The sequence below is a fragment of the Patagioenas fasciata genome, chromosome 2 (assembly GCF_037038585.1).
Source record: "Patagioenas fasciata isolate bPatFas1 chromosome 2, bPatFas1.hap1, whole genome shotgun sequence".
NCBI classification, from domain to species: Eukaryota; Metazoa; Chordata; class Aves; order Columbiformes; family Columbidae; genus Patagioenas; species Patagioenas fasciata.
Genome location: NC_092521.1, coordinates 123,510,429 through 123,533,596, shown reverse-complemented (window position 1 = coordinate 123,533,596; position 23,168 = coordinate 123,510,429). Strand labels below are relative to the sequence as shown.

The 23,168-nt window shown below is 40.1% G+C and overlaps 1 protein-coding gene across 5 annotated transcripts in view; it reads right to left on the bottom strand.

Moving 5' to 3' along the window:
- CPNE4 (copine 4) overlaps positions 1-23,168 on the bottom strand; it is a 262,981-nt gene that overhangs the window by 107,819 nt on the left and 131,994 nt on the right. For all 5 annotated transcript variants that reach the window (XM_065832287.2, XM_071804887.1, XM_071804888.1 and 2 more), the window contains 2 exons: positions 19,346-19,525; positions 2,365-2,436 (listed from right to left, as the gene is read on the bottom strand). In XM_065832287.2, coding sequence (XP_065688359.1) covers positions 2,365-2,436; positions 19,346-19,525 — 252 coding nt within the window. The remainder of the gene's footprint in view (positions 1-2,364; positions 2,437-19,345; positions 19,526-23,168) is intronic.

The window sequence follows — 23,168 nt, the reverse complement described above, 5'->3', positions numbered from 1 at the left end:
AGGGGTCTGGAGCACGAGTCTGATGAGGAGCAGCTGAGGGAACTGGGGCTGTTTAGCCTGGAGAAAAGGAGGCTGAGGGGAGACCTCATCAATCTCTACAACTGCCTGAAAGGAGGTTGTAGCACGGAGGGTGTTGGTCTCTTCTCCCAAGTAACAAGTGAGAGGATGAGAGGAAATGGCCTCAAGTTGCACCAGGAGAGGTTTGGATTTGATATTAGGAAAAAATTCTTCATGGAAAGGGTTGTCAGGCATTGGAACAGGCTGCCCAGGGAAGTGGTGGAGTCACCATCCCTGGAGGTGTTTAAAAGGCGTTTAGATGAGGTTCTTATGGACATGGTTTAATGCTAGAGTTAGGTTACGTTATGGTTGGACTCAGCGATCCTGAGGGTCTCTTCCAACAGAAATTATTCTATGATTCTATGAAAATGTTTACATGCAGCCATGCAGGGGCAGAGAGGGTTAACTGTACATGAAAGTACTATCACACAAGCACGTATGTGGTGTTTCGCATGTTCCAGGTAAATGTGAGCATGCTGGAAATTTGGCCCATAGAGTCTCACACAACATTTCACTTCCATGTATTTTGATGGTTTAAAAGGTCATAAGCTGTATATGACAAACATTGCTCTGGGATTTGCACACCAAGTTTCACAAATATTTTTAACTGAAAATAATGAACTCTCTCTTATAAAGTTTGACAGATGTCCAACTGGAGAAGTTGATCGAGGTTCTGTTTTTATCCCACAGAATATAAAACACTGTACTGATGAGACATTATACAGTCGAAGGGCTAGTAAAATTCCAGCAAAATATGCTGAGACAGGAATTTTCAAAATCCTACAAAAAACTCAAAGTTCACTACCCTGAGCAAGTTAGGAAACTAGCTTTTGTAGCTTCCATACTTGACAGACACCTGGTATGTACCCCAGGTCCAGAAATGATGATACATATTGATTTTGACTTATTCTGTTGAGACAGCAAACTTCTCACAGAATGCTTTTTATCTGAGTTCAGTTTTCTCCCCTTTCAGTAAAGCTGCCTTGCTCTTTAGTACAACTGGCAGGAAGCCAAAGCAAGTAACTAAGGTCCATGGTTCATGGTTATCATCCAGTGTTAGGCCAGCAGGGACTATTAACTCATTTTCTCTCATCTTCTGTATATCACAGAGCATTATTTTTTTTTGCCAGAACACTCTACTAGCAAGCTTAATGATTTCAGTTGAGCTACTGCACTTTTGTTTTCACAAAACCAAACTCCCTCATGTCCCTCATAGAGCAGGAGGTGGGTCTGGAACACCATGGGGATGGACAAGATGAAGTATGCCCAGATAATCTCAGCAGGGAAAATACACAACAAGTTGTTTAGAGAGCAAAACTCTCTCCTGGTTTTATTCAAACAGAAGAATGGGGAATTCCTTTCCAACTCCAGGCCAAAAATGAATTTCACCTTATGCATTTAAGCAAATCCCTTCGCAGCCAGGCACTAAGGAAAACATCTAAGAAAGAAAATTCCCTGGGCTCTCAGAAAGCGTAATTTCTTAGTCTGTTCTCTTCTGTGGCTGAAGGCACAAAAAAAATCCAAACAATCAAGCCAAAATGAACCCATCTGCCTAATTACACTTCAAGGAAAAAAAATCCTTGTCAACCCCATGAAGCAACAGAGCATAGATCCCCAAAGCAGAATATTTTATTATAGTTTTTTTCTTAATGCAGAGCTGCAAATGTCACAAGCATGCCAGGTTCATTGCAGACAAGCTTGATCTCCCAAACAAGCCAGCAAAGAGAAAGATGAAAGAGAGGTAACACACTGATTTGCAGATTTCAAGATACACATGGGGCTGCTATAACTATCCAGTCTGTAATTACATTACAACACAGCTAAAATACCTAATCTCATCAAACTTCTGCATTTGGTGTTGCTGGGTATGTGTGTGTTTTCTGAGGTTGTTTTTGTGTTTGTTAATTTTTTTTTTGTTGTGTTTTTTAGAAACTGGAAAAAGCCCGAAGGCTGAGAAACATCAGACTTCTTAGTGTATCAAAGTAGGTCAAAATGAATTTCTAAAGGTTCTAAAGCTTCAGCTTAAAGTAATCAAGCAGCACAAGTTTCTTGCTGTCATCAAAGTACCTTAAATGTACTAGTAGTAAATATCATGGCTTTTGTACAAATCATGCATTATTTGTAGCTATTTCCTTACAATAAGTGTTTGTCAGAAACAGTACAAGTAATCTGTTAAACAAACAATTTAAATACATTTCTCAATCAAGGTTTGTTCTGGTTACTTAGCAGGATGATTTTAGGGAGAATTAATCACATTAGATGCTTCTAAATAACAGGAAAATAAGAGTGTATTTAAGACTGACTTACTGTTATAGATGACTTTCCTGCTGTGTTTCCATGTTTGAGTAAGGACTTGGAGAGTTTCCTCTGAGAAACAATCTGCACAAAAATAAAAACAGAGGGGAAAAATTAGAATCTGTAGTAAATACATGGCTTATTGTGATTTCATTTTTATGTTGCCTTTTTATTTTTTTTTTTTCTATCAAGCTAGTGTCTTAATCCACAATCAGAGTTAGCAGAGAAAGACCATGACTGAGAAGAAAGGTTCTCCAGGAAGCCTGCAGATAGGATGCAATCCTCATCACTTTCTATAACTACCTGAAGGGAAGTTATATCCAGGTGGGGATTGGTCTCTTCTCCCAGGCCGTCAGCAGCAGGACAAGTGGGCATGGGCTTAAACTTTGCTAGGGGAAATTTAGGCTCGATATTAGAAAGAAATTATTTACAGAGAGAGTGGTCAGGCATTGGAATGGCCTGCCCAGGGAGGTGGTGGACTCACTGTCCCTGGAGGTTTTTAAACTGAGATTGGACATGGCACTTAGTGCCATGATCTAGTAAATGGACTGGAGTTGGACCAAGGGTTGGACTTGATGATCTCTGAGGTCTTTTCCAACCCAGTCGATTCTGTGATTCGGTGATTCTGTGTGACAAAGCTAGCAGTTGTAGTCAGCAGAACGGGAAGAACACAGTTCACTGAGTTGAACAGAACAGCAGAAATTCCACTTCAGACTTGCTTCAAATATTGCCATGATGGCAACAGCAGGACAGAAGCAAACTTTAAATAGGTTTGAATACAATATACAGAGAGCTGTACACAGCAAACCCATCAGAGATGCCTCCAAACGTCATTTATTTTTATAGGAAATTGAAGTCCATTTCAGAGAGAAGGCATTTATTTTATTTCAGAATATCAGCAACTCTAAACTCAGGACAGAATTAAACAATCTGCACCATAGCTTTAGTTCCAAAAATTATCTCCCCTTATTTACCAGGTACCAGACCTCCCCTGGAACTCCACATTGCAAATTAACTTGTCGATTGACAAATTTATAAATGTATTTCAAATAAACATTATCAGAGTGACACTGAAAAAACATGTTATTTCTTATAACCATAATCATTACATTTCTCTAAAAATATTAGAAAAGAGAAAACCCTGGAAATAATGCATAATTAGTAAGCTACAGTGATGTTCCAGTATATGAGGTCTCTTTTGTTCATAAAGCAAATGCTGTTTTAATTCATTTATTTTTTTGATTGGAAGATTTCAAAATGTAGACAGATGTAGAGGTAATTCCAAACACAGTTCAGGAATCACAATCAATCTTATTTTTAATATTACCACATTGTACCAGGACTGTGTTGCGACAGGTGCTGTGCAGATACTGAGCAAAGGTTGCTTCTGCCCTTGGAAAAACCCTAACCTCTGGATTGTGGCTTTTATACTAGCAACAGTCTTTTAACCCATTCAACATTACTTGGAAAACTTCATCTGGATGCCCCATCTGTAACACTTCAAATAAAATGATCCACAAACAGACATCTTTGGTAAAATATATGGAAGTATTAGTCATAAAAGAGAGGAAATTTTCAAGGGAAAGAATGGCTCCAGGCCCCTCATTAGAGTACAGGGCATCATACACATTTCAGCAATAAACCACACCAGTAGGTAATGGCCAGAGACGGAGGAGTGTAATACAAAGACACAGCTAGGCAAAAAAAGGTACTGTGAGATAGGAGTGAATAGGATGTATATTTTAGCTTAACATTATCACGAGGAAACATGTTTGTCCTGCCCATCTGTTTGTTGAATTGAGCAGAAAAGGAAAAGCAGCATCTCCAGATTATCCTCAGCTACCCTCAGGGAATGAGAAGGACAGAAACAAGTTTTAACTGAGCTTTAAATGTGAGAGAGGAGAGCCACCACAGGGCTGGACAACAGGCTTGCCACAGGGCTGGACAGGACATTCAGAGCCATTTTGCCCAGCTTCCCAGGCCTAATGCAGGACCAGTTACACCTGAGTCAGCTACACCAGACAGATATGTGTCTGATCAGCTCCTACAGATAGCCAGAGGTAGAGGGAAACACCCTCCTCTGCAAATTCATCATGGTGTTCATTATCCTTACTGTAAATATATTTTCTTAACAACTAACCCAATTCTCTGCAGTTTAAGCCCATTATGTCTGTCCAATGTACCATGAATATGGAGAACCAACTTTTTCTCTGCCCCTTCCAGGCAATCTTTAAATCTAAAGATTAATATCAACTCTCCACAGTCTTCTTTAGACTACAGAACCTAAGTTTGTCCTACCTTTCCTTTTTGACCAAGCTTCTCATGTCTTGTAAGCTATGCTGCTGATACACTCCAGAATTTCATTTGACATATTTTAAGAACACGATGATACTGTTAACTAATGTTCATTTTACAACCATTTCATATTGCCAGATGCTTCTTACCCTGCATTTTTGCAGCTGGTGTTACTTAAGTGAATAATTTAACACTTCTCCTTTTTCAACTGCCTTCCATAAACCAGCCTGTTGCCATCATCTCACATTTCTAAATTAACTTCTGGATTTCACCACCAGTATTGGTCAATGGCGACAACAGACAGGAGTACTGGTAAGATGACCAGTACTGCTAGGATTCAAATTACCTTTTTCTTCCCTAGGATCTTGGAAAAAATGTTTGCTGTGGTCCCTTAAGTCACTCATACCTCTGTTTTCTTGCCATCTTAACAGGTTCAAATAAAAATCACTGTGCTCCTGTGAAATGTGAGGTGCAACTTATAAAACCTTGTTTGAGATTCTCAGATGAGAGGTAATTCAGAAATATGACAGATTATTCCTAATTTATCATTAAACAATTAATTATGGCAGCTGGGAAGCAGGGCCCATTTATCTCTCTGACCTCTCTCCCTTCCCCAAGATACAAAGACAGCTTTGTAAAACACATTAAGCTCTTCCATTGAAAGCTGGGAGTATTGTGTACCAGAAGCTTTTTCAGATATGTCACATGTGTACACCTGGTATGAGATAAAACTTGGATGGGAACCTATCCTTCAGCTATTCTCCTTTAGAAAACAGCAGGACTTCTTCCCCTGAACTACCCAAATTCCTACAGCTCCCTTTGCTGCTTTGGAAAGCATCCCAGCTTTCAAGAGGCATCAGGCAGACAGAAATCTGAAGCTCAGGAGGTCCCATGCAGGTGGCAGATAGAGGGTTCACAGTTCCAGAGAAGATAATTTATTCTGACATTCCCATTAATAGTTTGCACTAATAAGACGCATTCTCTAAGCCATCAGCATCATTGTGACACAGTAAGCACTCAGCATATGTAAATATGTGTATTTGGGTGCAACTGTTTACCAGTTGTTAATTAAGTGGCCAGTAAAATGAATCTTCCATCTGGCAACAATGTGCCAACATCATTGCTTCAATCTGTAATTAGCGATTCAGGGTCTGCAGACTATCATTGCAATAACTGTCAAGGAATCTATTTTCCTCAGCAGTAAATTGCCCTTTTTGTTTGTGTGCTGTACAAACCAGCTCTCATTGGTTAAAAGAACCAGTTCTAAAGAAGCTGCCATCAATTACGTATCATATTTATTGTTATGTATCAGTGCAAATCTTCTTCTGAACATTATCACAAAAAAGCATTTGCTGACCTGATTGCCAGACAGCAAGTCCTGAACAATGATAACTTGAGGGACTAGAAAGCACTTTTCCAAATTCAGACTTAGAGAGATGGTTGAAGCTGCAAAATGGCTAACAAGAAGGTAATTAACTACAGGTCTTCCATTTGTCAGGAATCTTGGTTGACTCCTACTTCAAAAACTTGCAATTTAAAACTTCAGCTTCAGAGAAAAAAGTCCAAAACTGATGTGAAGAAGTGCAGAAAGTAAATGTCTCTCTTCTTTCCAAAACACAGATAACAGCATCTAGTTCTGGCCTAGCAAACCTCATTACATTTCCAGAACAGGTTTCTTCATGAACATTTTATTAGAATCATGACTTACTGGTGAACAAATGGATGCAGAAACCTCAGAGATTTAAGAAGTGAGGCCAAGAGAGACTTAGGAATGAAGCTTATTTGCAGCTACCTCCACATATAAACTAGTATCCAGTTCTGGTCTGAGATAGCCATGTGTCCAGTAGTCCTTATCATATTGAATACATTTGCAAGAGGTGGGAATAGGAACAGAATGTAAAAGCTGCTGCTCTGTTTCAGAGGGAGGATATCAACGAATCACAGAATGGTTGGGGTTGGAAGAGACCTCTGCAGATCATCTAGTCCAACCCACCTGCCAAAGCAGATTCACCCAGAGCAGATCACACTGGAATGTGTCCAGGCAGGTTTGGAATGTTTTCAGAGAAGGATACGCACATGAAGTGATTCCTATTTATCAAATATGCAACCATCTCAACAGAACATCATCTCAACTAGATTTCTGGTCCATAGTACTAAGGGATTTCAGCTCCGTGGTAAGACAGGGGTGGGAAATTCCCTTGAACATGATCTATTAATAAATTTGCCTTACTACATACAAGTCCAAATAGGCTAAGGACAGATCTGAAGAGAGGCTCTATATTGCTGTAATTAAATCTGGATTCACATATTGCTCTTTGATCCTATTTCCAATTTAAAATATAGAAATTGTGCTTTTCTTTTTTTTTTTTTAAATTTTAAAAATATGAACAGATGCAACTGTGAGGTGGATAAAAGCACTGAGGTACTGACACCAGCTGTGTACAGTGCATTGCTCAGCAGTCACTCCGAGACAAGGATTCTGATGAAGGTTTGCTCTCTCCTATGTCCAAGTCGTGATTAATCACCACTGCGTAAGGTGAGCTGTGAAATTTAATGACCCATGGTTGTGCAAGAAACTTTTAAAACATATTTCTCTATATGGTTCTTCCTTAACCAAATATAGAAATAACTTTCAAAAATATCATACAGAATTCCCAATCCTCATAAATCAAACTAATGAGAAAATTTCAATATGGCGTTTTAACCTAGTGATTTAGCATTGGCAGGAACAGATAAATCCCATATATTGTACTGAGAAGTCCTGTTTCCATTGACAGCTGGGGATGGTCGAAGTTCTTTCAATAGCACTAACTTAGTTTCACATGGTGACACCCTGAACCAGAGGCTTGATGGTCACACTCCATATTTCCCCTGGGATCAGAAGGCTGTGTGGTTTTTGTTTATTTACTTGCTTCAATTAAATTGACTTGCGTAATACCTATCCCTGGACATAACACCTACATTCTTCTGTTAAACACTTCTTGAAGTGTCCACCGAAAATGGCCACAGCTCCTTTTATATTTATGTGCTATGACACTTCACTTACTCTTGTGTCATGTGAACCACTGCTCTGGGATTTTGAGAGAGCCAAGGACTGGGCAAATACTCTGCTAGTGACATGTAAAAGTGTACCACCACAAAGCAACTTAGCTTTGTGGTTACAAAACTAGAATGTTAGGATCATTCCTTCAAAGTCTCTAATTCTTTATTCAGACTGGCCTCTTCTGCCCCTTGGACTTTCTTACAGGAACCCCAAATTTAGTTATGTAGACAGCCAGGTTAGGCACACGTTTCCCTCCACAGTACACAAATCCAGTATGTCTTTGTATCTCTTCCTTGCCAGCTGGGATACTCAACTAGCTTTAGCTGAACAGTCATTTCTTAATTTAATTCATTTTTCTCTCAGATGTGTTATTCCTGTTATATGGACTTGCACAGCTGCTAAACTTTCTTCTAGCAGACCCAACTATTTTCAGGAATGCAAAGAGTCACCAAGTCACATTTTACTAGCGTTTTTCCCTGGATCCAAATGCCTTTTACACAGACTGAGTCTTCAGCATCAAATGCATTCACCTGCCCAGTGCAGAGCCCTTGGTGCCACACAAAATACAGCCTCGACTCTGGAGACACAATCTCCCACCAAACAGCAATGGTACACGCAGAAACAGAGCGTTTTTCTATTAGCTTTCACTAGAATTGTGTTGATATATCAAGCAAAGCAGCTGTTAGAATCTTTCAAAAAATGTCTCTCTCGAACCTCTCACCAACCCTTGCAAAGATCTGCAAATTCTTCTCTAGACATCTAATTGCCCTTCAGTGGATGTTCATCCCTGATCAGCCTCATGGCTTGATATGGCTTCTAACTCAACAAGCATTACTTTCCCTTCCTCCCCTGGGCACTCTCTAGCTGCAGAATGACCACCGTAGGGTCTCAGACTTGTCCATGGTTTTGCCATCACATTAGCTCATGCACTAGGGTCCAGCTTAAGGCTCATAAGCGTTCCAGCTGCTTTTGCACTGCTAACCTATGCACCTTTCGATGTGAGACTACCTACTGATCCTCTACTGAACCCCTCTGAGCTAATCGCATATTTTTTCTCACACTGTCTGTGCTTCAGTGGCATATTTCACTTGGCTACCAGCATAGTTTTTCAAACATCACTCTATTTACAACAGCATGCACACCTCCCTGTGGTGAAGTTTGCGGGGCCAGATAAGAAACACATTCTGCCCAAACTTCATTTATCTGTGATATAATAACTTACATTTCACAATACCACAGCTCTGCTTCCTCCCTGCTCCTTAAACTTCAGCAAGGGCTAATTCCGTGCCCTGCAGTTGTCTTTTCCAAGCATTTTGCTTTAGCTAGTGGTTATGATTTAATGTCTTAAGACAGCCTCAGTTAATATCCCAAACTGAGAAGACTGAGTCTTCAACCTTATATCAGCCCTCCATATTTTCATTTTTTTTCTCAATTTAGAACAGTGAACAAACATATTCCTTTTCAAAGGGTATTCTTCAGATTCCTGTAATATAGTGTCAGTTGTCCTCTAGATAAATTAACTAATAGCTACTAAAATATTAAATGCTACAAACCCACTCTATAAGAAATCTGTCTCTATCTTACTGTCATCCTCTTTGCCTGCACCTCACTGCTTGCAGAGAGAGGATGAACGCTGTTTAAGCCTTCTTGGGATATCCTTCACATTTTTAGGGAGGAACAACTGTGTTGGGTCTTTCAATGAATAGTACGGGATTTTTTTTGCTTGTACCGTCTTGTGCTCAGCATTGCTTGGCTTCAAAAAGTGAGATGAGTACTTGTGAAATTTCAGCCTCCAGGTTCAGACCGCCCAGTACTGTACAGCAACCCACCTTTCTAAACCAACAGTTGATTTGAACGAGTTTTTCAGAGACTCCTGAAGTTACAGTTTTTTTAATTGTTTGCTACAAAAAGTGCTAAATTGCACAGCTGGCCTAACCTGAAGTATGTTCTGTCTACATTCTGTTCCTTTCTTGACAAGCATTTGCTATCTTGCCAAGTTGGTGCACGGATCTTATAATATACAATTATTTGACAGTACAGTGTTTCCAAAATAATTTTCATCCTCAGTGTATAGGTAGAGAACTATTCTGTGATATGTAAAACTCAGGACATAACCATATAAAAAGTATTTACTAGTTACAGTACACGGTCTCTTAAGCTCTCCCCTTCTTGCATAAAAATAAGTAGTCTCCCAAATGAAGGACTGTAATGCTTTCATGATATTGCTGTAAGTAGAACGATACAATAAGAGTGGCTAGAAAAATGGAGATTCAACATTTGTAAAATACATCTTGAAGCTTGTCAATTAAAATACTAATGTGCTTTTGCTCTAATCCATGTAAGTCAAATACTGTAAGCTTCTAAATACCCACAAATAATATGACAGACTTTACTAACATTTCACCTGTGTGAGTACATAACCAATTTAAGCAAGGGCAGAAGAACTGAAGTAGCTCTGGCTCACAGTGTAAAAACTGCCTCCTTCACATATTCATCTTTAGCCTGGTTTATGACAAAGCAAGGTTTATAGAATTGTGATGTACTTGTGTCTGTCTTGCTATCTATCCCCCAGCCACTTCTAAATCCACCAAATAATTTCCATGAATGGTGGCAGGTAGTCAAAAATGCATCAAGCATGCTACATTTCAACATGAAAAGAGATCAGATAGACACCAGTGCCATTACTCCACTCTCATGAAGAAAAGCCTTTGGGGGTGGGCTCACCCCTTTACAGATACTAAGAAATCCCTGCAAAAGAACAAGTTCAGATGTGTATGTCCATAATGAAGGACATTTCATTATTTTTAACTGCTCACAGAGTTCTTGTTTCTTGGTAGAGCCAGTTTTACTGCTATAATCATCCTCTCTGTGCATGTGATACTTTCTGTACCATACTCACCACTCTTCAAGATTTCTTTTGTTCCCTATAGTATTGACCAGCTTGCAGTCTATTTACAGTTGGATTACACTCCTCCCTGTCTTTGTTAAATATCTGTACCTGAAAACAGTCAATCCAAACAGAACACTGAGAAAAAAATATATCCTTATCATAAAAGGCAATAAAGTTACTACAGGAAATAGCTTATCAATAGCATAAAAGGTCTTTGAATTTAATTAGTATGTAGGGTAGCAGTCCTTTTATAATTAGTCATAATAATAACAACTCATTATAATGGCAAACTGAATTTTAAATTACTTTTCTAAAGACTGCAAAAGGAATTCATACCAAAAGATAAAGTATGCAAAAACAAAGCAGTACAAATTGTACAAGTAAGTCCATTAACTTTGACTGGCAAGATTCAGCTAGAACTGAAAATCTTCCAGCTTCAGAGATGATGCTGCAATGGCAAACCAAGAGCTTCCTGGGGATAACTGAGGTGTTTAAATGGTTAGGGAAAGTTAGGAAAGAGTGCTGCACTGATTATTTGCTTGTGCTCTGAGTCAACTCTGGTAGAAAATGACATTCATATCTAATAAAGTACATTATTCATCCCACTAATGAACTGAGCAGCTTCATTTGGAGGAGATCAAAGGCCAAGTATTTAAAGGTATTTAGATACCTAAGGTATCTAAGGTACCATAGAGACATCTAATGAGTCTGAGGAATTCAAATACCTTGAAAAAACTGGTCCTATATCTTTCTCACCAGAGAAGCAGTCAACAGTCTATTAAAGAAATATTATTTCACAGACTATTTAAATTTAATTAATTCAGGTGCAATCATGGCTCTTTTAGCCTTTCTCCAACTCAAGAGCAAAGGGATTCGCAATGGCTGAAGCTGAACTAATAATCAGTCAGCATTTTCAAGTGCATAATCTGCTAATGACATATATTATTAAAAGCACACAAGAAACAATAATATTCATTACAGAGAAGGAAGATTTTCAATATAATTTGTGCACAAATGCATGTATGGGAAATATTAAATCTGTAAATAATACTTGAAAAGGTTCTTGGCAGGAAAATATGTACATCTCTGCAGTTTTTTACTTGTGCTACTAGTTGAGTAAGTAAGGGAGTTCTGAAATGTACCAATATTTAAACTTTTAAAATTTATTCCATAAATTAAATGAAACCAAACAAGGAATGGAGTCATAAATTCAAAAACGGCAAAGACCAGCTGTGGTAAGTAATGAAAGAAAAGTCACAAAGGCTATTCCTACACTGCAGAGCTGGCCTGGTTCACAACATTTAAGACATAACAACTTTACTGGTTCCTATAATCTAATGATGTTACAGGCAGAGATGAGCAGTAACCAAGAATGTCTTGGCAATATAAGCTGTTTTAGTTCTTGTCTAGAAAATGATTACTCATTGAAATAATTTGTGCGAGTTCATAAAGATCAGGCTGAGATCTCTGGGTGAAACTTCAGAGGAAAAAATTGTTCCTAAGCCACCTTCTCGATACTAAATGCCTGTTAAAAAGTTTGAGCCCTTACTGGACTAAATGATGCGATTTCATTGCTTTATAAAGTTTATGGAATATAAAACAGAACAACTCAAATAAGAGAGATTTAGAGAGGTTTAGAACACATGATGGCACTAACACATAAACAGAAAAGGACCTGGGTTTTAGGGTTTTTTCATCCCAGCTGAATAACATGAAAATTAAGCTATCAACTTTCTGACAGTGTTTGTCCATCTAAGTTTTGGGTTCGTTTTTGTTTTTTTCCCATTTTTTAATGGAAAAAAATAAATAAAAAACCCACTAAATAAAAAAATAATGAATCTATCTTCTGCCCCTCAAAACAACCACAGTTTTCGTGAGAAACCAAAAAGCAACAAAAATACAAAACCTTCGGTGATCAGGTAGGGATTCTATTGGAAGTGAATAGTCTGGGTCAGTGCCCGAACATTTTTCCTAGGGATGGGGAAGGGGCAAGAGAGAATCAAAGGGGAAAGAGAAGGGAAGTAATTTACTCTCCTAAATTACAGACAACACCTGTAAAACCACAACCAAGGATGAAGTGATCGATAGCACCCAAAGCATCCATACGAAAGCAAGAAGTCACTTTTACATAGTGGTGCCTCAAAATAGCAGTTAAAATATTACTCCTTGTGTTTTCACTGCTCACCACTACAAAGCTATATGGGTGCCTCTGCTTGCCAGTGCCTATGCAAAGAACCGCAACTATTTAGAGTGCATCAAAGAGCCAGAAGACTAGTGGGCAGATGAAGAGGCTGATGGAACATCCCAAGCCATTTCTGTTGTACTGGAAAGCACAGTGGCAAACCAGCACTCTACCCCAGCACCCCGCTCCAAGGAATGAGAGCTGTCATCTACAGCAGCAGCTCGAGAAGGTTGCTTCCCCTTTCCTCCCAAAGCAACACCAGCTATGGCTAAGTCACCCCTGCTTTGTTTACTTTTGGTTTGGCAACGAAGACTTCCTTTCCCACTTGAAGGCTACTACAAATATTTGTAAATGTTTCCACACGACATAGGAGGGAGGGTTCATTCTGCCTCTGATTTTCTCTGGTTCTGAGAGAGGTAGGCAAACCCTAGGGATGGGAAACCATCACTGTTGTGAGGGTGACAAAGCACTGGTGTAAAACTCAGAGAGGCTGTGAGATCTCCATCCTCAAAGACATTCCAAATGGGACTGGACAAGCCCCTGCTCTAATCTATTTCGAACAGCAGATTGAACTGGACACCCCAGAGGTCCCTTCTGACTTAAATTACTTTCTGATTCGAACAGGAAGAGCACACATGCCTAAACATCTGTCCTACCTCCTTGGGTGGCACTCTAAGTAAACTGCACTCAACTTCCAATTTCAGCTATTCCTGAAGTGCAGTGGAAACACCCCCACTACTCTGTCACACTTTATTCTCCACTTTCAGCCTCACACAGGTCTCCCAATACTATCTTCCTCCCAGTTCTTTCATATGGGATGAAATTACCCAGATTCAGCCTTGAACTCAAAAATTAACAGACTTTGTCAGAACAAGCTGGTTGCATGCTCAATTCTGATAAGAAATATCCCCCAGGTGGGAATTCCATGCACAGATCCCTAAAATTAGGGTAAAAACTAGAAATGTTAACTTTGCTAGAATTCATCTGCTCTTTCTATAGCCACATTCCTAAGCAAGTCAAAGCCAAAGGTAAAACCCAAATAACTTACTTCACAAACAGTTCTGGATAAAGGATGTTTTGTGCTCTGTTGTGTTTAAGAGGACAACAGTGTCAAAAAAACACCTTGAAATGTCCCATAATTTCACAAACCTCACAATAATCTTTGTGAGGTTACGAACACAACACAATATAGTTTCCTTGCCTAAGTAGCTATGGTATGATTGTACAACTTAATTTTTAAAAACCATTATTATTAGATATTAGTTTTATGCAGTTACTTAGAAATGAACTGTAAAATGAAAAATAATAACATTTTTAAATGCATAGTTTTTAATTATGTGTCTTAACCTACCATTTAACAATGCCACTTTAGTTAAGTAATACAGCCTAGACAGCTTAATTGGTTTGAGTATGGTACTTTCTCTTGATGTAAAGTTCCTTACCTTTCCTTTATAAACTACATATAATTGCAAAAAAAAAAAAAAAAGAAAATGATGCTACTAACTGAAGAGAATTTGTTTGAACTTCCAATTTTAGTATATTCTCTAATAATGTAGGATTTTCTTGATCTATCATTCCAATTGTAAATAACAGATTATTGGCATTCTGTAATTCAGCATGTTACCAGGACACTCTGAAGAAGCTGGTGAACTAGAATGTAATAAGAGCCTTTCTGAGTGGAAGGAACAGACTTCTAGTATTTAAAAACATACAAAAAAATCCCCCCCAAACCCTACACTAAACCTTCTCCCTCTCAAATCCTTCAAGGAATACTCTGCTTTACTTCAAGAAAAACTCTGTTTTATTTAAAAGAGCAACTCTCGAGTATGATGGACAAAATAAACCACTTTAAGGAAATGTCTCTATTTAGCACATGGACCCTTTCACAATTACACCCAGCAGGTATATGTCCATAGCCATTTGTTCTACTCTGTTTAAATACTGTGGCACATGAAATGCCTGCTGATGCTTCTACTGTTCGCATCCAGGTATAACTGATTACATGCCAGGATGCTGCTACCCACAGTATTTATTAATAACAGTAGGGACACAGAATTGGCTTGTCTACAAGAGCGGAAGAAATATGTCTTACTGAAATCCAGTGGGATGTTACTAGACAGTGTATATTCAGGTCACCACCCTTATCACTCTTTTGAGACACAGATTTATTAAAGCATTTGGGAGGAGACTATTAATAACCACAGCTTCCAAAGGAACACATTGCCCTCCATAATAGGTTTGAGGCCCTGGATCTTGAAGAAGAGGTAGGTGAGGATGTGGTGTAAGGCCTGCCTACAAGGTCACATAGGAAGAGGCAGTTGACTCCATACCTCCTTGGTTAAATGGGGAACCGCTGGGCAAACTCAAGTGGAAGAGGAGAGTTTACAGATCATGGAAGGAGGGGTTGGCCACCTGGGAAGAATATAAGGCTGCTGTCAGAGGATGTAGGGAGGCAACTAGGAAAGCTAAGGCTTCCTTAGAGTTATACCTTACGAGAGGGGTCAAGGACAACAGAAAGAACTTATTCAAATACATGGCAGATAAAACTAACACTAGAGGCAATGTAGGCCCACTGATGAATGAGGTGGGTTCCTTGGTGACAGAAGATACAGAGAAGGCAGTTACTGAACACCTTCTTTGTCTCTGTCTACTCTGCTAGAAGCTGTCCTGAGGAGCCCCGTACCGCTGAGGCCTCAGAGGAAGGCAGGACAATGCAGGACTCTGCCTTGATTGATGGGGACTGGGTTAGGTATTCACATCCAAGACCCAGGTTAGGTTAAGTACTCTGGACATCCATAAATCCATGAGTCCAGATGGGATACACCCGCAGGTGCTGAGGGAGCTGGCTGAGGTCATTGCTAGGCCACTTTCCTTCATCTTTTCCAAGTCTTGGGAAATGGGAGAGGTGCCTGAGGACTGGAGGAAAGCAAATGCCACTCCAGTCTTCAAAAAGGGCAAGAAGGAGGACCTGGGTAACCATAGACCAGTCACCCTTACCTCCATCCCTGGAAAGGTGACGGAACAATTCATCCTTGGTGCCATCTCGAGGCATTTCAAGGATAAGAGGGTAATTAGGGGCAGTCAACATGGCTTCACTAAGGGGAAGTAATGCTTCACCAACCTCACAGCCTTTTATGAAGACATAACAAGGTAGACAGATGATGGCAGAGCAGTGGACGTGGTCTACCTTGACTTGAGTAAGGCATTTGACACAGTCTCCCACAGCATCCTCACAGCTAAATTGAGGAAGTGTGATCTGGATGATCAGGTAGTGAGGTGGACTGTGAGCTGGCTGAAGGAAAGAAACCAGAGAGTCGTGGTCAATGGGGCAGAGTCCAGTTGGAGGCCTGTATCCAGTGGAGTGCCTCAAGGGTCAGTACTGGGGCCACTATTATTCAATATATTCATCAATGACTTAGATGAGGGAATAGAGTATACTATCAGCAAGTTTGCTGGGAGGAGTGGCTGACATGCCAGAAGGCTGTGCTGCCATCCAGCGAGACCTGGACAGGCTGGAGAGTTGGCGGATAAAATTTAACGAAATATAACAAGAGCAAGTGTAGAGTCTTGCATCTGGGCAAGAACAACCCCAGGTTCCATTATAAGGTGGGGAACGACCTGTTGGAGAGCAGTGTAGGGGAAAGGGATCTGGGTGTCCCGGTGGACAGCAGGATGACCATGAGCCACCAGTGTGCCCTTGTGGCCAAGAAGGCCAATGTCATCCTGGGGTGTATTACAAGGGGGGTGGTTAGTAGGTCGAGAGAGGTTCTCCTCACTGGTGAGACTGCATCTGGAATATTGTGTCCAGTTCTGGGCCCCTCAGTTCAAGAAGGACAGGGAACTGCTGGAGAGAGTCCAGCGCAGAGCCACAAAGATGATGAAGGGAATGGAGCATCTCCCTTATGAGGAAAGGCTGAGGGAGCTGGGTCTCTTTAGCTTGGAGAAGAGGAGACTGAGGGGTGACCTTATTAATGTTTACAAATATACAAAGGGTGAGTGTCATGAGGATGGAGCCAGGCTCTTCTTGGTGACAACCAATGATAGGACAAGGGCCAAAGTGTACAAACTGGAACACAGGAGGTTCAACTTAAATATGAGAAGAAACTTCTCAGCGAGGGTGACAGAGCACTGGAGTAGGCTGCCCAGTGATGTTGTGGAGTCTCCTTCTCTGGAGACATTCAAAACCCGTCTGGACACATTCCTGTGTACCCTCATCTAGGTGTTCCTGGTTTGGCGGAGGGATTGGACTAGAGGATCTTTTGAGGTCCCTTTCAATCCTTAACATTCTGTGATTCTGTGATTATTCACATCCAAGACCCCAAATTTCAAAAAAGCTTGTATCTATTGGGTAGACTGCATGTTAAGATTCAGACAGATCAGAAGAAAGAGAAACTTACTTCTCTCTGCCAGCTTAATCATGCAATTGCCTTTCCCAGTATTCATTATTCATACTAATTTTGTTTTAGGTAGGAGTGTTACATAATTTGGGGAAAAATGCAAGTTTGCTACATATCTAAATGATGATCTACAAACAGGTACAGGTAGTGGTCAATCTCTTGTAGACCAACTATTACCTAAAAGAGCACAATAGAAGTTGACACATCTATGTAGGCGGGCAGGGAATCAGTCTTTCGGACTATGGCTAAAAATCTGGAGCTTGCCTGGATGTCTCAGATAAAACCTGTTTGTAATGGGAAAGTGAATTGATAGGCAGGCACACACTCTCACACAAAATCATGTTTCACTCAGGCATTAAAATGATGTAGAGCAACAATTCACGTCAAAATTATCCCAAGAAAAGCCATGGTTCTATTATAATCATTAAAAAAATGCAGTAATTATACTAAACATTTGAGCATGAGTGTATGTTCCACATGTACAGCTTGTGCTGCAGGATTTTCAACACTGGACTCCCAATCATGGCTTTGCTTGGATGGCAATTCCAGTGCTAATATTTTGGGATTTTAAATCAGTTGAGGAATTACGTGAAATTAAAAAAATAAATAAATAAAAGAAACAGAAGGTGGGAGGAGGGAGGAACCCACCAAAAGGGTCCTAATACAAGATCAGAGAGCTCAAGACTACATTACTGTGAATAGATTTCACACTGTTATTACTTTTTCTTGGTTACCATTAAAATTACACTGCAACAAACCCAGCTGTGTGCTATTTATAGAGATCAAATCATTATAAAGACGTTTATGTTACAGGCAGCAGCAATGACATTTTTTCCCTTCATTTTCAAGCCAATTAAGCAAGAAGAACATTGTAATAACTTTTTTTTTGTTTCTCACTCTCTTTGGTGTTATAGGATAGCTTATTTTTATTGATTAAGGCCTTGAAAAGTCTGTCACGAAGAACAGACTTTATTGTGCACTGTAAATACGCTAAATACCAATATCTTCATGTTGAGCTTTCAAGCTATTAAATACTTATATTTCATATTAATTCTCTCACTGAGAAGACTTTTCCTCTTTCTGCATGTTTGGCCCAATGGCTTTGGGAAGAAAAACAAAGGGATTCATGTGCAGTAGGGCTGAAGAAGCAACAACAAAAGGTAAGAAAAGAGGAAACAAAAGCTTTGCAGAATCTTCCATGCCAAGCCACCATGTTCAGGTTACAAATTTATATGGAGGAACTGCAATGGGTAATCTGAATGAAAGAACTGCTTGCTCTCATCACAGAGACCAGACCACAGAGTTGGGAGTCAATTTACACTCAGCTCAGTGAGACTGGGACCATCCTTGGTGTTGCCATTATGGACAGAGCTGAGATCTGTGCTACGAGACCCGACATAACAAAAAGTCTTCTAATTAGAACTAAACTGTGATACCCGAGTCACTGTAGCGTGCTACCAGTGAGCAGCATAGGAATTCACTGTGGACCTGGCTCTGACAACTTCTAGATATCGATCTTGGGGGTAGGACTAATCACTCTTAAATTTAGTCATCTAAAAATTTAGGTATCTATTCTAAGCCAGCTGTCTAGACTCTCTTGATAACTAATGGAGAAAGACAGGTATCTCCTGAAGGCAATTTATCCTAATCTAGGATGGGTGTCTCAGGTGGAATGAATCAACTGCTGGAACTGTTTGTTTCTCTCCACTGAACTAAAGATGGAAATCAGAAGAGTAGCAGGCTAGACACTCAATTTTTGGATGACCAAGAGTCAGGAGAATGAATCCAACCACATCACCAGGCACAACACCAGGCACTACCCTATGTGTATAAAGTTTACTTGTCAGCATGCCTTGGAATCGGAACTTGCTTGAAATCTCATATAACGTTAGGAACAGTAACTTTCTCCCCAGTCAGTTTATTTCTCAATGCTAGTGTAATGAGCCTGCGCCCTTACTGTACAAGGCCAATCACTGATGCTCAGTTTCCTATAGCACTGTCTGACTTAAAGCTATACTACAGCAGTAAATCAAGCCTGCAGAAGTTCTTAATTATCACACTGATTAATAATTAAGGATTCTGTCATGAATGACAAATCGCATTCATCAGTCATTTAACAAAGCAATATATTTCATATACATACAAAAGATGAGAGACGGAAGGGCGAAAATGGGAGCGATACCTACTTGTCCCAGAGTGCACTCCATGCCACCAAGAAAATCTGCTTCCTTCAGCCCATTGTGATTGCTGCTAATGTCATGGACTTCAAACCGCAACCGCTGCACCTCTTCAAAATAGAAGTCCACGGTGAACAGCTTGGAGAAGATGGGATTTATACAGGTTCGAATCACTTCTGTCCTGTCAACCTGTCAAATGGAAAAGAGGTCATATGAGTGGTTTCTCTTTGTCCCAGTGATGGACTGCAATGAGCTCCTCAAATACAATTTGCTAATTTATCAGGACTGACAGCTGTGACTGTGGCCACAGACACAACTATTTGTATGAGCGGTGGCAGCTGCCATTTCTGCGCAGGGCTGGCCACACGCATACGATATGGCCAACTCCCCTTGCCTCTCCCTTCTAACAAATCTTCAGAAGATATTGGTAGGACCAAAGGACACAGTCTGCAGCATCCTTTGCAGGGTGAGCAATGACTGCTCCCTGGTGGGTATACTTGATCAGTCAGGGGGCTGAGTCGGGAGCTGTGCATAGGCAAAACAGCTGTCTTCTGTGCTAGGCTAATCACTGGGCAATTAACTATAGAGTAACTACAGAACTGACATCACCAGCAGTCCCCATCCATCACTACAGAACAGCAGCAGAGCAATACAGTTTTATCAAACTAAATGGAAAAGCAAGGAAAAACCTCAGTAATTACTCATTTTGGACAACTTTCATGATTAAGGAGTGGAGAACTGGATCCATAGCAAACAACTTTTCTTAAAAATATATCAATTTTTCCACCTCGCTAAGTTTCATTACAAGAATCTGATGGATTATACACTGCTTATCCCTACCCAAGCCTTACAACTGCTAAAGAAACACCATCAAATCTAAATTGCTATTTCTTAAAAAAAAGTACTTAGAGAGAACTTTCCAGTTCCCCTAAAATGTAGTATTTGGTTTTCCTATTTTTCAAGAAGGCCTTTGCTACTTTTCATTATGATGCATTATTGGTGACCCCGTAAACAATAAAGCAATTTCCTTTTTCCACTCTTTGCTCTGATACAGAAAAAAATCCCTAATAATTCTGAGATTAAAGGAGCTGATCATAAAATGAAGTAGGACTTGGGCACGTCAGTCACTAGACAGGAGGTGGCTGAAGTGCCACAGAACAGAAAAATGAAATTGCTCAGAGGAAGAGGGATGAGATCCTTTGTCTGATTCCTGACCAGGAACATCTGTTGTGCAAAAAATGACAGCCGCTTGCTTCACTTTCTAGAGTTTATAATGCATTAGTCTTGCTAGTAGTTATCGGCAAGGGCACAAAGAGTCAAGTAAATCAAAAGCAGGGGAAAAAAACCTGAGCAATTCTTCATAGCACGGATTTATTTTAGTGCTCATCAAAGGTGTTAGATTGACAGCTCTAACAGCTGAAATCCTTTAGTTAATCTTCAAACAGATGCTACCAGCCATGGAGCAGATGCAAACCAGTGCTACCATTGCTGTCTGTCTCCTCGTACAGCTGTGTCAATGTGCTCTGACTATGCCAAGACAAGACCATCACAAAAAGGAAAACAGCATTACTTACAAATTCAATTCTTAATCTCTTTACTTAGACTAGCTGGAGATGTTGGTTCTGATAACAGTGATGCAAATTATAATAAGAATACAATAAGTGAAAAAGGATACCAGTTCCCTTCACTTGGGTGCTTAGTCTACCTCAAAACCTTTTCGATCTTCACTTAAAATCAATGTGATTTGAAATCACCATTACAGCTACAACATGAAATATTCCCTATGTCAGATGACCAGTCAGTTCAGTGGGTTGTCCCTGAGGTCTCTTCTAAGCGGAAAGTGATTTGATCCATTTATCATCTCTTGAAATAGGGGATCAGAAGATCCAATAATGAAAACATTTGAATGATCAGTTTTAAAATTTTCTTCATAGACACAACAATCTCCTAAACTAATTTCTAGTAAATGTGTAATTCTGTTAACTTAATGGTGTCATTTTAATTGCTTCATTTGTATGGCAGATCTCCTCAGGCAATAACAGAAGTTTCTGTTATTGTTTCTCCTCATCTCTAATTTGCTGCTGGAATGTGGGGAAATGGTTCTGCACTGTGCAATGCAGCAAGATGTACACTTGTGCTCAACACAGGTTAAATATGTAACTGTTCAAAGGAGTGAAGTGCCTGAAAATGGAGGCAGAGGTCTGCATAAAGGGACATTAAGAATTTCAGTCTCACATAGCGATAAGACACTGTTTGCTTTTTCCAGCTTGTGATTGACTGACATCCTTCCCTTGACAGACACAGTACTGAAATATAGCCATTTCACTGAATTTCCTCAGTCTTCCCACATTATTGAGATGATACATCAAGTCAGCATGTCAGAGCATGCGACTGCATGAGAAAAATCTGTGTTGAGAGAAGCATTGCCAACAGCAACACAAAGCAATATAAAATTCTTCATACCACTCTCAGCAGTCAGCAGCATGCAATAGCATTAGCCCAATTAGTCTACCTTGTCTCCAGTTTGCTTTGTGAGAGTATTTCACAGTTACTCTACTCTTTGGCTAGAAAGCCTGGCAGGGTCCTCAGCATGGGAATCCCAGCTGCATTCCCTGCTTTGATTGCTATGCAGCAGGGCCAAGCACCGGTAACCAGCTCAACTGACTCAGGACAACAAAGCAGTGGTGAACAGAACAGCTGAATAAATACACTAACCCTCACAGAATTCTCTAGGTTAAAAGATGCTGTATAAACACAAGGTATCAGCTCTATTTAACTTCTGCCACTCACCAGAGACTGTTCTTTCCCGAATATTCCTGATCTCATATGCAATTGTAAAGCCTTAACTGTCTCTTTAGAAATGCTGGCTAAGCATGAAACATGGTGAGAATATTATTGTTAGGTGCAGTTTCATACTGATAATCATGAAGGCAATTACCTACAGTGTTGCAGACACTTAAAGAAAACCAAACCAACAGGCTGACTTGTTTTTGACCACAACCACTTATCCCACTACCTGCAGGATCTGTTTCATTTCAATCAAAATCTGGTGGCCTGTGCCATGGTAACCCTAAACACAGGTCCACAGCAGTCTGACAAGATGATGACTTCATGCCGTATGTCCTTAATCCCGTTGTCACCCAGAGTCCATAACAGCACTTCCACTTGCAGAGATGATGAAGGCTCAAATGCTCAAAGAAAACACAGTTTGGCTTTACCCAGTCCCATCAACTGAATATTCACAAAGTTAGAACTTCTTAGCTTGAATGCTCTCCAAAACACAACACAGAACACTAGCAATCACAACACATCTCCATTATTTTTGCAGAAGAAAGCTTTTAAGTTCAACAACAATATGTTATAAGCAAATGGAACTTACACTTTCGGTCTTGTTACAGAAAACACAAAACTCCTGGGCAACCTAATCCTGAAGGCAGGTAGATTTCTCAACAAAACATGGACAGGGGTCATGCCCACAGCCTTGGGATTTGCTGATGCCTGACATATGAGCCATCTGTTATTTCTGGACTTCGCTAGAACAAGGAATTTCTCCAATTTATTAAAGCAGAATGAATTTTCAAAAGAAACACTTGACAGTTACACGCACCTTTGGGCTGTGTCAACAGTTAAAACTGACCTCAAAAAGAGCAGTGCTGCAGCTGACACCACGATCTGAACATCTGCGTCATGGTACAGATTTACCTGCACGTTCCCTTCAAGGACAATTTATGCAGAGAAAAGGACTTGCATCTTCAACCCCTGGGATGGACTCACGCTGCTTTCCCTCTTCATCTCTTTAGGCCATTGTCACTCCACAGAAGGTGGCACCCCA